We start from the raw sequence: 15,279 nt of genomic DNA, 5'->3' as shown, positions 1-15,279 counted from the left end.
CGGTTACTTCTCTGGACCACATACTGTATTCCTAGCTACAGCTAAGAAGCAGGGTGATGGTGTCTGATAGAACTCACCACTGGAGCAGTCCACGCCACCCCATCCTGGCTCGCAGTGACAGGTATCAGGAGACACACACCGGCCGTGTACACACTCCTCTGTGCAGAGCGCTGTGGGGAAAAGGCAGAGCGTTACACATGGGCACATGCAATACACAAAAGTGCATCACTCTACAACTGCAATATAATGTAAAACACACATGAACGTTCCTGGACTAAAATGTGCTGGCACCAATATATTTGATATATTTTAATAATAAGAATTTACTTACCGATAATTCTATTTCTCGTAGTCCGTAGTGGATGCTGGGGACTCCGTAAGGACCATGGGGATAGCGGCTCCGCAGGAGACTGGGCACAAAAGTAAAGCTTTAGAACTACCTGGTGTGCACTGGCTCCTCCCCCTATGACCCTCCTCCAAGCCTCAGTTAGGATACTGTGCCCGGACGAGCGTACACAATAAGGAAGGATTTTGAATCCCGGGTAAGACTCATACCAGCCACACCAATCACACCGTACAACCTGTGATCTGAACCCAGTTAACAGCATGATAACAGAGGAGCCTCTAGAAAAGATGGCTCACTACAGCAATAACCCGATTTTTTTGGTAACAATAAGTATGTACCAGTATTGCAGACAATCCGCACTTGGGATGGGCGCCCAGCATCCACTACGGACTACGAGAAATAGAATTATCGGTAAGTAAATTCTTATTTTCTCTAACGTCCTAAGTGGATGCTGGGGACTCCGTAAGGACCATGGGGATTATACCAAAGCTCCCAAACGGGCGGGAGAGTGCGGATGACTCTGCAGCACCAAATGAGAGAACTCCAGGTCCTCCTCAGCCAGGGTATCAAATTTGTAGAATTTTACAAACGTATTTGCTCCTGACCAAGTAGTTGCTCGGCAAAGTTGTAAAGCCGAGACCCTTCGGGCAGCCGCCCAAGATGAGCCCACCTTCCTTGTGGAATGGGCTTTTACAGATTTTGGCTGTGGCAGGCCTGCCACAGAATGTGCAAGCTGAATTGTACCACAAATCCAACGAGCAATAGTCTGCTTAGAAGCAGGAGCACCCAGCTTGTTGGGTGCATACAGAATAAACAACGAGTCAGATTTCTGACTCCAGCCGTCCTGGAAACCTATATTTCCAGGGCTCTGACAACGTCTAGCAACTTGGAGTCCTCCAAGTCCCTAGTAGCCGCAGGCACCACAATAGGTTGATTCAGGTGAAACGCTTAGTGAGAAACTGAGGACAAGTCCTCAATTCCGCCCTGTCCAAATGAAAAATCAGATGAGGGCTTTTGCAGGATAAAGCCCGCCAATTCTGACACGCACCTGGCCCAGGCCAGGGCCAACAGCATGACCACTTTCCATGTGAGATATTTTAACTCCACATATTTTTAAGTGGTTAAAACCAATGTGACTTTTGGAACCCAAAAACTAGTTTAGATCTCAAGGTGCCACTGGGGCACAAAAGGAGGCTGTATATACAGTACCCCTTTCACAAACGTCTGAACTTCAGGGACTGAAGCTAGTTCTTTTTGGAAGAAAATTGACAGGGCCGAAATTTGAACCTTAATGGACCCCCATTTCAGGCCCATAGACACTCCTGTTTGCAGGAAATGTAGGAATCGACCTAGTTGAAAATTCCTCCGTCGGGGCCTTACTGGCCTCGCACCACGCAACATATTTTCGCCAAATGCGGTGATAATGTTTTGCGGTTATATCTTTCCTGGCTTTGATCAGGATAGGAATGACTTCATCCGGAATGCCTTTTTCCTTCAGGATCCGGCGTTCAACCGCCCTGCCGTCAAACGCAGCCGCGGTAAGTCTTGGAACAGACAGGGTCCTTGCTGGAGCAGGTCCCGTCTTAGAGGAAGAGGCCACGGATCCTCCGTGAGCATCTCTTGAAGTTCCAGTTACCAAGTCCTTCTTGGCCCATCCGGAGCCACGAATATAGTGCTTACTCCTCTCCATCTTATAATTCTCAGTACCTTGGGTATGAGAGGCAGAGGAGGGAACACATACACGGACTGGTACACCCACTGTGTTACCAGAACGTCTACAGCTATTGCCTGAGGGTCCCTTGACCTGGCGCAATACTTGTCGAGTTTTATAAACATGTGGAAGACTTCTGGGTGAAGTCCCCACTCTCCCGGGTGGAGGTCGTGTCTGCTGAGGAAGTCTGCTTCCCAGTTGTCCACTCCCGGAATGAATACTGCTGACAGTGCTATCACATGATTTTCCGCCCAGCGAAGAATCCTTGCAGCTTCTGCCATTGCCCTCCTTCTTGTGTCACCCTGTCTGTTTACGTGGGTGACTGCCGTGATGTTTTCCGAATGGATCAACTCCGGGTGACCTTGAAGTAGAGGTCTTGCTGAGCTTAGAGCATTGTAAATGGCCCTTAGCTTCAGGATATTTATGTGAAGTGATGTCTCCAGGCTTGACCATAAGCTCTGGAAATTCCTTCCCTGTGTGACTGCTCCCCAGCCTCGCAGGCTGGCATCCGTGGTCACCAGGACCCAGTCCTGAATGTGCGGCCCTCTAGAAGATAAGCACTCTGCAACCACCACAGGAGATACACCCTTGTGCTTGGTGACAGGGTTATCCGCTGATGCATCTGAAGATGCGACCCGGACCATTTGTCCAGCAGGTCCCACTGGAAAGTTCTTGCGTGGAATCTGCCGAATGGGATTGCTTCGTAGGAAGCCACCATTTTTCCCAGAACCATTTCATTGATGTACTGAGACTTGGCTCGGTTATAGGAGGTTCCCGACTAGTTCGGATAACTCCCTGGCTTTCTCCTCCGGGAGAAACACCTTTTTCTGGACTGTGTCCAGGATCATCCCTAGGAACAGAAGACGAGTCGTCGGAATCAGCTGCGATTTTGGAATATTGAGAATCCAATCGTGCTGCCGCAACACTACCTGAGATAGTGCTACACCGACCTCCAACTGTTCCCTGGATCTTACCCTTATCAGGGAATCGTCCAAGTAAGGGATAACTAAAACTCCCTTCCTTCGAAGGAGTATCATCATTTCGGCCATTACCTTGGTAAAGACCCGGGGTGCCGTGGACCATCCCTACGGCAGCGTCTGAAACTGATAGTGACAGTTCCGTACCATAAACCTGAGGTACCCTTTGTGAGAAGGGTAAATTGGGACATGAATGTAAGCATCCTTGATGTCCCGAGACATCATGTAGTCCCCTTCTTCCAGGTTCGCAATCACTGCTCTGAGTGACTCAATCTTGACTTTGAACCTCCGTATGTAAGTGTTCAAGATTTTAGATTTAGAATCGGTCTCACCGAGCCGCCCGGCTTCGGTACCACAACAGTGTGGAATAATACCCCGTTCCCTGTTGCAGGAGGGGTACCTTGATTATCACCTGCTGGGAATACAGCTTGTGAATGGCTTCCAAAACTGCCTCCCTGTCAGAAGGAGACATCGGTAAAGCCGACTTTAGGAAACGGCGAGGGGGAGACGTCTCGAATTCCAATTTGTACCCCTGAGATATCACCTGAAGGATCCAGGGGTCTACTTGCGAGTGAGCCCACTGCGCGCTGAAATTCATTGAGACGGGCCCCCACCGTGCCTGATTCTGCTTGTAAAGCCCCAGCGTCATACTGAGGGCTTGACAGAGGCGGGAGAGGGTTTCTGTTCCTGGGAACTGGCTGATTTCTGCAGCCTTTTTCCTCTCCCTCTGTCACGGGGCAGAAATGAGGAACCTTTTGCCCGCTTGCCCACGAAAAGACTGCGCCTGATAATACGGCGTCTTCTTATGTTGAGAGGCGACCTGGGGTACAAACGTGGATTTCCCAGCTGTTGCCGTGGCCACCAGGTCTGAAAGACCGACCCCAAATAACTCCTCCCCTTCATAAGGCAATACTTCCAAATGCCGTTTGGAATCCGCATCACCTGACCACTGTCGTGTCCATAACCCTCTACTGGCTGAAATGGACAACGCACTTAGACTTGATGCCAGTCGGCAAATATTCCGCTGTGCTTTACTCATATATAGAAATGCATCTTTTAAATGCTCTATAGGCAATAATATACTGTCCCTATCTAGGGTATCAATATTTTCAGTCAGGGAATCCGACCACGCCAACCCAGCACTGCACATCCAGGCTGAGGCGATTGCTGGTCGCAGTATAACACCAGTATGTGTGTAAATACATTTTAGGATACCCTCCTGCTTTCTATCAGCAGGATCCTTAAGGGCGGCCATCTCAGGAGAGGGTAGAGCCCTTGTTCTTACAAGCGTGTGAGCGCTTTATCCACCCTAGGGGGTGTTTCCCAACTCACCCTAACCTCTGGCGGGAAAGGATATAATGCCAATAACATTTTAGAAATTATCAGTTGTTATCGGGGGAAACCCACGCTTCATCACACACCTCATTTAATTTCTCAGATTCAGGAAAACTACAGGTAGTTTTTCCTCACTGAACATAATACCCCTTTTTGGTGGTACTCGTATTATCAGAAATGTGTAAAACATTTTTCATTGCCTCAATCATGTAACGTGTGGCCCTACTGGAAGTCACATTTGTCTCTTCACCGTCGACACTGGAGTCAGTATCCGTGTCGGCGTCTATATCTGCCATCTGAGGTAACGGGCGCTTTAGAGCCCCTGACGGCCTATGAGACGTCTGGACAGGCACAAGCTGAGTAGCCGGCTGTCTCATGTCAACCACTGTCTTTTATACAGAGCTGACACTGTCACGTAATTCCTTCCAACAGTTCATCCACTCAGGTGTCGACCCCCTAGGGGGTGACATCACTATTACAGGCAATCTGCTCCGTCTCCACATCATTTTTCTCCTCATACATGTCGACACAAACGTACCGACATACAGCACACACACAGGGAATGCTCTGATAGAGGACAGGACCCCACTAGCCCTTTGGGGAGACAGAGGGAGAGTTTGCCAGCACACACCAGAGCGCTATATATATACAGGGATAACCTTATATAAGTGTTTTTCCCCTTATAGCTGCTGTTTTATTTAATACTGCGCGTAATTAGTGCCCCCCTCTCTTTTTTAACCCTTTCTGTAGTGTAGTGACTGCAGGGGAGAGCCAGGGAGCTTCCCTCCAACGGAGCTGTGAGGGAAAATGGCGCCAGTGTGCTGAGGAGATAGGCTCCGCCCCCTTATTGGCGGCCTTATCTCCCGTTTTTCTATGTATTCTGGCAGGGGTTAAATTCATCCATATAGCCCAGGAGCTATATGTGATGCATTTTTTGCCATCCAAGGTGTTTTTATTGCGTCTCAGGGCGCCCCCTCCCAGCGCCCTGCACCCTCAGTGACCGGAGTGTGAAGTGTGCTGAGAGCAATGGCGCACAGCTGCAGTGCTGTGCGCTACCTTGTTGAAGACAGGACGTCTTCTGCCGCCGATTTTCCGGACCTCTTCTGCCTTCTGGCTCTGTAAGGGGGCCGGCGGCGCGGCTCTGGGACCCATCCATGGCTGGGCCTGTGATCGTCCCTCTGGAGCTAATGTCCAGTAGCCTAAGAAGCCCAATCCACTCTGCAAGCAGGTGAGTTCGCTTCTTCTCCCCTTAGTCCCTCGATGCAGTGAGCCTGTTGCCAGCAGGTCTCACTGAAAATAAAAAACCTAAAACTAAACTTTTCACTAAGCAGCTCAGGAGAGCCACCTAGTGTGCACCCTTCTCGTTCGGGCACAAAAATCTAACTGAGGCTTGGAGGAGGGTCATAGGGGGAGGAGCCAGTGCACACCAGGTAGTTCTAAAGCTTTACTTTTGTGCCCAGTCTCCTGCGGAGCCGCTATCCCCATGGTCCTTACGGAGTCCCCAGCATCCACTTAGGACGTTAGAGAAATACTCTTTACTTGGAAAAATGTAACTCACCTGTTGATGTGGAACTTAAAGTCCCAGTATACCTTGGGATATTCTGCACAGCCTACTGTAGCGTATAAGTCACACCAAATTATGGTATAACATGAGACCAATGAGGTGTAAAGTCTTTAAAGGGGCCTATCTGCCATATTTGGTTTTTTTTTAACTTTTACATGTAGTACGCAGTCATCATATCAGCATTCAGCATGTCGACATTCAACAGTGTCGACACTGATGTCGACGTGTTTAACAGGTCAACATCATGAATGTTAACACTGACAAAAAGTCAAAATCAGAAATCTTGACAGTCATAATGTCAAGAAATAAACACAAAATTCCCCCAGCACACAATAATGGAGTAGTAAATGAGATTTAAAATCTATATGATAGTAGAAACACAGAGATCTCCATTACATATATTTTCAAAGATGATTAAGCCACCAGCTACTTCAGAGCATCTATGATATGGTGGCCTACACTATATAAATGGAAGTGCTATTATCATGTAGCAATACATAAATATATGACACAAAGTGGGTATTATTATTATATGGTGTTAGGACCACCATATCAGAAATGCTGAGAAGTGTCTGGTGGCTTAATCGTATGTTTGCAAATACATGTAACCAAGATCTCTGCGTTTCTACTACATAGATTGTAAGTCTCATTTACTGGTCCATGTGCTAGGGGAATTTTGTGTTTTTTCTTGTCTAGATTAGCCCCTCCCTTGCAAGTACCTGTAGTTGACTATTATTGTTATTATTATCCTTTATTTATAATGGCGCCACAAGGGTTCTGCAGCACCTAACAAAGTACATAAACTAATGAGAAAAACAACAACTTACATTAAAAGACATTGTAGGACAAGTACATGATATATAAACATTTCTGCATCAGCGGACATGACACTAAAATAAGCATCAAGGTGGAAGAAACTGAATGCTAGGTGATGTTGTAGGGAGTATGGAGTAGAAGATAGTTTAAGTTAGAGAAAGAAAAGCACATGAGGGGAGAGGAGCCCTGCTCGTGAGAGCTTACACTCTAAACAGGAGGGGCAGACAGACACGGGTGAAACAGATGGTGCAGACAGTCAGTGTGGAAAAAAGATGGTTAGGATGAGAGACGGCTGGATTTCATGAAGAATTGAGTCTTGAAAGTCCATTTGAAGTTTTGTAGAGCGGTAAAGAGTCTGATGGGGAGAGGTAGAGAATTCCAGAGATAGGGAGCAGCACGTTCAAAATCTTGGAGTTAGGAAGTTATCAGTAGGCAAGAAAGGTGACTAATACATTGATTAGGTTAATATGGCAGTTTTGTATATCACAGTCATAATGTCAACATATCCAGGAGATTTAGTGTTAGCGTAAGGTCTAGGGATAGGGTTGCCGTTAGGGTTAGCCTTAGGGTTGCCGTTAGGAATAGGGCTAGAGTTGTGGTTAGGGTTGCTGTTAGAGATAGGATTGCTATTAGGGTTAGGGCTAGGGTTTCCATAATGGTTAGGATTGCCATTAGGGTTGAGGTTCCCAATAGGGTTACGGTTAGAGCTAGGATTGCCGTTAGAGTTAGCCGTAGGATTAGGGTTACCATTAGGGTTAAAGCTAGGGTTGTGGTTAGGATTACTGTTAGGGTTATTATTGACATTAAGGTTATGGCTAGGGTTGCCATTAAGGTTAGGGCTAGGGTTAGAGTGCCATTTGGGTTAGCATTAGGGTTGCCGTTAAGGATAGGGTTAGTGTTAGGCTTGCCATTAGGGTTAGGGCTAGTGTTGCCATTAAAGTTAGGGTTGTTATTGGAGTTAGGGTTACAGTTAGGGTATGCCATTAGTGTTAGCCTTAGGGTTAGGTTTACCGTTGGGGCTAGCGTTGTGATTAAAATTAGGGTTACTATTAGGGTTAGGGCTCGGGTTGCCATTAATGTTAGCATTAGGGTTACCTTTAGGGTTAGGGTTGCCATCAAGATTAGGGCTAAGGTTGCCATTAGGGTTATAACTAGGGTTGCCACTAGGATCAGGGATAGGGCTAGGTTGCCGTAAGGGTTAGGGTAGTTTTTAAGGTTAGGGCTAGTGTCAGGCTTGCCATTAGGGTTAAAGTTGCCATTAGGGTTAGAGTTGCAATTAAGGTTAGGGTTGCCATTAGGGTTAGGGCTAGGGTTTCAATAGGGGTTAGGGCTGCCATTAAGGTTAGGGTTTCCATCAGGGTTAGAGCTAGAGTTGCCGTTATTATGGGAAAGAATTAGAAGAAAACTAACATGTTGAAATGCAAACAATGTTACATAACATTTGTGCCGACGTGATGCGTGTCAACATGGTCATTATGAACATATAGACATGATCAATATTGATTAAAAAAAACATATTAACATTCTCATGTCGACATCCTGAACATCTAACATATATACCACAGCATCACGTTTTTGTTGCAACATTTACTAAATATATTACTTTTTAAGTTTAGCATTCTTTTGCCATTTTCAGCAATGTCTTTATAGTATTTATATTTTCCAATAAAATAATCTATGATTTTCAAATATATGTTAGTCACAAAGTTGCAAACATAGTTATGATGTATTTGTGAAATATTAAATATTATCTTAAAGTAAGTAGTTCAAGTCTCACTATTCAGTAACACGTTGGACTCAATGAGCCATAATCATTTAACCGCGGGGCATAACCCAGCCTGGTTGCAATACCCAGAACCAATCATCGCAGCCAGTGGTAAACCTGCAGGCTGCTCTTACCAAGGGTTCCTGCTCGCAGTCTCCTGAGATGCAGCTGAGAGCCTGTTCCTAATTCCCTATAGATTGATGGCTTGTGAGCAGAGCCTTCCTACCTCTATGTCTGTCTGTTATTACCCAGTTTGTCTTATCATTGTTGTTTCCAATTGTAAAGCGCAACGGAATATGCTGCGCTATATAAGAAACTGTAAATAAATAAAATAGCGCAAGGCACTTAACCTAGAACCTACGGGTTAATGCTTGTTAGCCCTGGGTTTACGGCAGGAGGAAATGGGCTTAACATTGAATATCTCCATGCTTTAAAGCTCGAGTATATCCTCTTCACGGCTAATTGAATATGGCCAAATGGGGAAGCGGATAAAATACCACTAGTCGGGATCCCAGCGGTCACAATGCCGATGCCAGGATCTCAACTAGCGGTGAAATCCCGCCGTTGGAATACCAGCACCACAGCTTATTTTCCCTCTGTGAGTGTCCACGACACCCATAGAGGGAGAATATAACCTGTGGCAAGCGCAGCAAGCCCGCAAGTGGTTGTATATCGCTTGCCCCGATGACGGCATACTGGAGGCCGGGATGCCGCTGTCGGTATACTGACGGCCGCCGGTAATTCATACCGAACCCCCCCAGTGTATTGGAGGCTTCTCCTGTCCTCAACACTACTAGTCATGGCTGGATTAAGAACGGGGAGGTTGGTATTAGAGCTCCAGGCCTCCACATGAAATAGGCCCATCACCATGACAGCAATATGATGATATATTTATAAAATTACACAAAGCAATAAATTATGATGGGAACCATAAACAAACGTAGTAGGATCCAAATATTTTTGTAATGATGGTTCCTATGACAGGGTGCACCACTTTGAGACTGCCCGCCCTCCAGGTTAGTGACTCAAAATCAGCTTACATCAGTATCTCATCAATCGAGCGGGCACCACTGTCTTTATTTGAAAAGAGAGTCACAATCTCCATCTTACAAGACAACAGTATTCATGTCCAAACATCCAGAAATCTTGAGTATTAAAATTGTATTACTATTTTCCTCACAAAATGGTGCAATTTCTACTTTTACATACTTAGGGAGACACTGGGGTTGATAGTGTGGGACAGTGGTTCATATTACGCGGATTTATTTAGTCATGCAGTGGTGAATTCATCTATTTTGCTGGGGCAATAATAATCCCTCCTGCTTCGACAGAATTGTAGATGTATGCTGCATGTGGATGTTGGAAGTTGCATCATTGCTATCTACTCGTTATACAGGAAGTGTTTGTTATACAGGAGGTGCTTCTACAGCCATTGTTCAGCATGACTGTAGCTAGCAAAGACACATTTTTGCAACACTCCAGAATTCTGTGGTGATTTTCATACAGATGTCATTGCAGAAATCACCAAAACATGACCTGTTGGGGATTTTTGAGGGTTGTAGTTGAGAACCACTGGTGTAGGGGTATTATACACACCCACATGGCAATGACCATGCCCATACAACACAGATCACACATCCCCCACTTCTCACAAAAGACCCTTGATACTTATAGCCCAAGGCCCTTAATCCAGCCTGCTTTAAATCGATTATAAATCACTGGGTGTAAATATAGGGATCCGGTCTGAAGATCGACAGTGTCTAGGTCGACAATGTTTAGGTCGACCACTATAGGTCGACAGTCACTAGGTCGACATGGATGGAAGGTCGACAGGGTTTCTAGGTCGACATGTGCTAGGTCGACAGGTCTAAAGGTCGACATGAGTTTTTCACTTTTTTTTTTTTTGGATTTTTTCATACTTAACGATCCACGTTGGCTACGATTGGAACGTTAAAGTGTGCCGAGCGAAGCGGTAGCGGAGCGAAGGCACCATGCCCGAAGCATGGCGAACGAAGCGAGCCATGCGAAGGGACGCGGTGCACTAATTTGGGATCCCGGTCACTCTACGAAGAAAACGACACACACAAAAAAATTCCTCATGTCGACCTTTAGACCTGTCGACCTAGCACATGTCGACCTAGAAACCCTGTCGACCTTCCATCCATGTCGACCTAGTGACTGTCGACCTATAGTGGTCGACCTAAACATTGTCGACCTAGATACTGTCGCTAAAACGAACCACACCCGTAAATATAAAGTTGTTGTAACATTTAGAGTGTCTTGCTCAGATTAAATGAACCTATTGGTCATTTTGTACAGTCTATTTTACATTGCTGTCTATGAAAGTGTCTACATAATAAAATGGACACTTCAGATATTGAAAAGAGCTGTTCACTTCCTATTCATCCTTCCTCTAACATTTTATCTACTGAGCCACCAACCTTTACTATATTATTTCCTATATCTCCCTATTCACATATCTGTCAAGTGGTGCTTGTATCCAGTACTCAACCTTTTAGTAATGACTGGATAAAAGAGGCAGCTTAGTCTATCTGAAAGTCCTTAGATATGTACAAGGTTTTTGGTGATTAAAATGCACACAGGGAAACGTGCACATCTGTAGTGTGTAATGCAGCGTTAGGGAACCAGTAAAAGTACAGGTTCTAGCAGGCTCTGCCAACCAGACACTGCAAGAAAAACCTAGTCTCACAGCTTGCCAACATAGAAGAGGCCTCAGTCACATGGAATACTTTCACATGTGTAGGACCTGGAACCTGTATAATACCTGTATAGCACTTGGCACCTGCATAACATCTATGTGATAAGTGTCACTTTTATAACACCTGTATAACTTCTGCATAGCACCTGAATGTATTATAATACCTGTAGAACTTCTTCAAAGCACCTGGATGTATAACACCTGTATAACCCCTCCTAGCACCTGTGTCACAGCGCGCTGGATCCCGGAGCTCACTAACCGGGTCCGAAATGGCTGGCTTCCTAGGGTTGCTGTGGTCCCGCTTCAGGCTGGGGTCCGTCTGCGCCAGTCGTTGTGATATGGTGGTGGCTGGCATTCCCCTCTGCTGGCATCCTGTCTTCCTGTGTCCATAGGGATGTGCCGACCTGCTCTAAATTTAAGTGTGCCAAATGCGACATCACGTTTGGTGCAAAATTCAATTCTCCTCCTTATAAAAGGGAGTCAATGAGCACTGACAAGTGCCAGAGTACAGGCTCCATTACCTTACTCAGCAGTGTAGCATCAGTGCTCCCTTAAGAAAAAATCTGTTTTTGGATCCTGCCATCCTTGTGTTCCATTTCCGGCTCCTGCCATTCCTGTGTCCTGCTCCCAAGTTCCTGTCACTGTTCCCGAGTCTCCAATTTTGTCCCAAGCTGAGCACTCTACTATTATACTACACATGGCTATTTACCCATTCCAACTCCAATGTATACCAGCATCATACTAGGTAACCCAGACAGAGGTCCGCAACCTGTGTGACGGGTGCAGCAAAGCCCAAATCTCCTTGTGGGGTCCTTGTTGAAAAACACCATCAAGTTAGACTCTGCGCCTCTGTTCTTGGTATCTGCCAATCCCAAAGTACAGGTGAACGTCTGATATCTATCCATGAGTTGTGGCAACCTGGATCTATAACTACTGCATAGCACCTCAATGTATTTCAACTAACTCCGGTATACCAACTGGATTATAAACTCCTGCATAGCATCTGGCTTTATAACACCTGTCTAATCCTGCATAGCACCTGCATGTATAACACCCGTCTAACTACTGCATAGCACCTGGATGTATAACACCTGTCTAACTACTGCATAGCACCTGGATGTATATCACCTGTCTACTGCATAGCACGCGGATGTATAACACCTGTCTAACTACTGCAAAGCACCTGGATGTATAACACCTGTCTAACTACTGCATAGCACCTGGATGTATAACAACTGCATAGCACCTGCATATCACCTGGATGTATAACACCTGTCTTACTTATATAACATGTATAACACCTGTCTAACACCTGCATAGCACCTGGATGTATAACTCCTGTATAGCATCTGGATGTACAAACACCTGTCTAACCTCTGCATATCACATGAATGTATAACACCTATCTAACCTCTGCATATCACATGAATGTATAACACCTGTCTAACTCCTACATTGCACCTGGATGTATAACACCTGCACAGCACCTGGATGTATAACATCTGCACAGCACCTGGATGTATGACACCTGCATAGCATCTGGATGTATAACACCTGCATAGCACCTGGATGTATAACATCTTCACAGCACCTGGCTGGATGTATAATATCTGCACAGCACCTGGATGTATAACATCTTCACAGCACCTGGATGTATAATATTTGCACAGCACCTGGATGTATAAAACCTGCACAGCACCTGGATGTATAAAACCTGCACAGCACCTGGATGTATGACACCTGCAGAGCAAACCTGGATGTATAACACCTGCACAGCACCTGGTTGTACAACACCTGTCTAACTCCTGCACAGCACCTGGTTGTACAACACCTGTCTAACTCCTGCATAGCACCTAGTTGTACAACACCTGTCTAACTCCTGCATAGCACCTGGTTGTACAACACCTGTCTAACTCCTGCATAGCACCTGGTTGTACAACACCTGTCTAACTCCTGCATAGCACTTGGATCTGACTTGTTATTTTTGGGTTCATTTTGTACTGAAAAACCAATCACATTTGGGTAACATTTTGTAGAAGTAATTTTATTACTAAATCAGCTTTTAGAAAAGTGCTGTTAAAGACTTAGCATGGGGGGGAGGAGGAACATTTAGAATTATAAATGTCACACCTAGCATGCAGCACATTTTTGTACTTGTTTACAAGCATTTTGCCCTCACGCTGATGTCTATGAATGTCCTGCGTTGCGTTCTCCCAGAATAACCACCTGACCTGCCAGCAAACAGAGACATGCTTCCAACTGCAGCTATACAGTCACAGTGAGCGCAGCTATTGATTTCTTGGTAGCTGCCCCCTCCCTGTCTATGCTCCTCATGACTTTTTTCTGTTTGAATGATAAGAAGGAAAAAAAGGACATTATTTCCTGCTCTTAATGTGACCAGTCAAAAGGAACTGGGCTTTAAAGAACAGGTTGAAGCCGCTGATAGCGTCTCAGTATGAAAGGAACAAGAGTCCAGTAATCGATAGCAGCATTAAGGGCATATATTAGGGGATCGCATTGAGCCACATGAGACACAGAGCTCTCTACACATCACACGCAGACCTGGACTATTAAACTGATTTATGTATTTAGATGTGTACAATACAACTACCTGCAACCAGCTCCATACATATCAGGGGAGGAGTTAATGCAGGCTCAGACAGCCACTGGCTCTTCATTTGCTTTTGGAACTACAATTACCATCATACTCTGCAAGCAGTAGCCTGATAAGGTAATCTGGGATTTGTTGCTAAATCATATCAGTATAGCTACAGGTTGCCAAGCTTGGCCTACAGATAGGGAATCCGGCCGCGGACATGGTGAACTAGTTGGGGTTCCCCGTCACTCTACGAAGAAAACGACAGCAAAAAAATGTAAAAAAACTAATGTCAACTTTTTTCATGTCGACCTAGTACATGTCGACCTAGCGTCCCTGTCAACCTAGAAACCATGTTGACCTACTTACTGCCGACCAATAGTGGTCGACCTAGACACTGTCGACCTAAGTCTATTCTATCTAACATACCACACCCTACAGATAGATATACAAAACTGGAACAGAATAGTTTGTGTGTAACTTGCAGCTCCATAAAAGCTATAGAGACAACAACTTACCAGGCTTGACCTAAAGAACAGCAGATAATGAATCATATGCTGCCTCAGAAGGCCACCGAGAGTACAAACATTTCCATCATCACAAGATCAACACCATAGAAACGACCCATTTATACGAGTCACGCACCATGCAACCAATTTCCAAAGCAATTGGATCAGCAGCCATATTTCATCAGCCTAACTGGACAGATCCAGTTGTTTGTGGGTTGCCCTGTACAGTTGGGGTGCTTGCAGCTTAATATCCATCCAGTTCATCAAATCCAGTACATTCAAAAAGATTGCTTACCTAGCGCGCAATGGGCCTGATTCATGTTTGTAAGTAAAGTAAAAAAGCAAGCAACTGGGCAAAACCATGTTGCACTGCAGGTAGGACAGATGTAGAGATTTAGACAGGGACGTGCAGTCAGGGGAGGCAGTGCCTCCCCTGTCATTAATTATTAAAATAATATAAAGAAGATACATATGACACATTTTATGTGTCATAAGTATCTGCTTTATATTAATGTAATCACATTCCCTACCTTTATGTGTTTGGGAGGCACCGATTGTGGTGCTTCCCGGTCAGAATGGGAAAGGTATGGGAGCGGCGGGCGGGCACAGGCGGGGCCTAGTAATGTGCATTAAAAGCCCATTGAAAATACATGGGAAAGCGGCACCATTAGAGGTGCCGCTTTCACACAGGGACGTGCTTTCAACCCATGAAAGCACGCCCCTGTCAGTGAGGACACAGTGATTGGCCAGCGGATCCGTCACTGGATCCGCTGTCAATCACTGTGTGGGCGCAGCGGAGGTGCGGGTGGCGAAGGTGCAAGCGGCGGCAGGCGGCGGAGGTGCGAGCGGCGGCGATACAGAGTTTGGCAGCGGAGCGGTAACCCATTTAAAAAATGGCGCCTCAGCATAAAATTGTTTAAATTGAAGATGGCCGCCGCGAG

General features: G+C 45.7%; 1 protein-coding gene across 7 annotated transcripts in view; it reads right to left on the bottom strand.

Moving 5' to 3' along the window:
- The window catches only part of MEGF11 (multiple EGF like domains 11), a 664,806-nt gene that overhangs the window by 427,097 nt on the left and 222,430 nt on the right, over nt 1-15,279 (bottom strand). For all 7 annotated transcript variants that reach the window (XM_063925579.1, XM_063925580.1, XM_063925578.1 and 4 more), the window contains one exon: nt 78-170. In XM_063925579.1, coding sequence (XP_063781649.1) covers nt 78-170 — 93 coding nt within the window. The remainder of the gene's footprint in view (nt 1-77; nt 171-15,279) is intronic.

This window comes from Pseudophryne corroboree, chromosome 6, assembly GCF_028390025.1.
Source record: "Pseudophryne corroboree isolate aPseCor3 chromosome 6, aPseCor3.hap2, whole genome shotgun sequence".
Taxonomy (NCBI): Eukaryota; Metazoa; Chordata; class Amphibia; order Anura; family Myobatrachidae; genus Pseudophryne; species Pseudophryne corroboree.
This window is presented reverse-complemented; position numbering and strand designations above follow the sequence as displayed.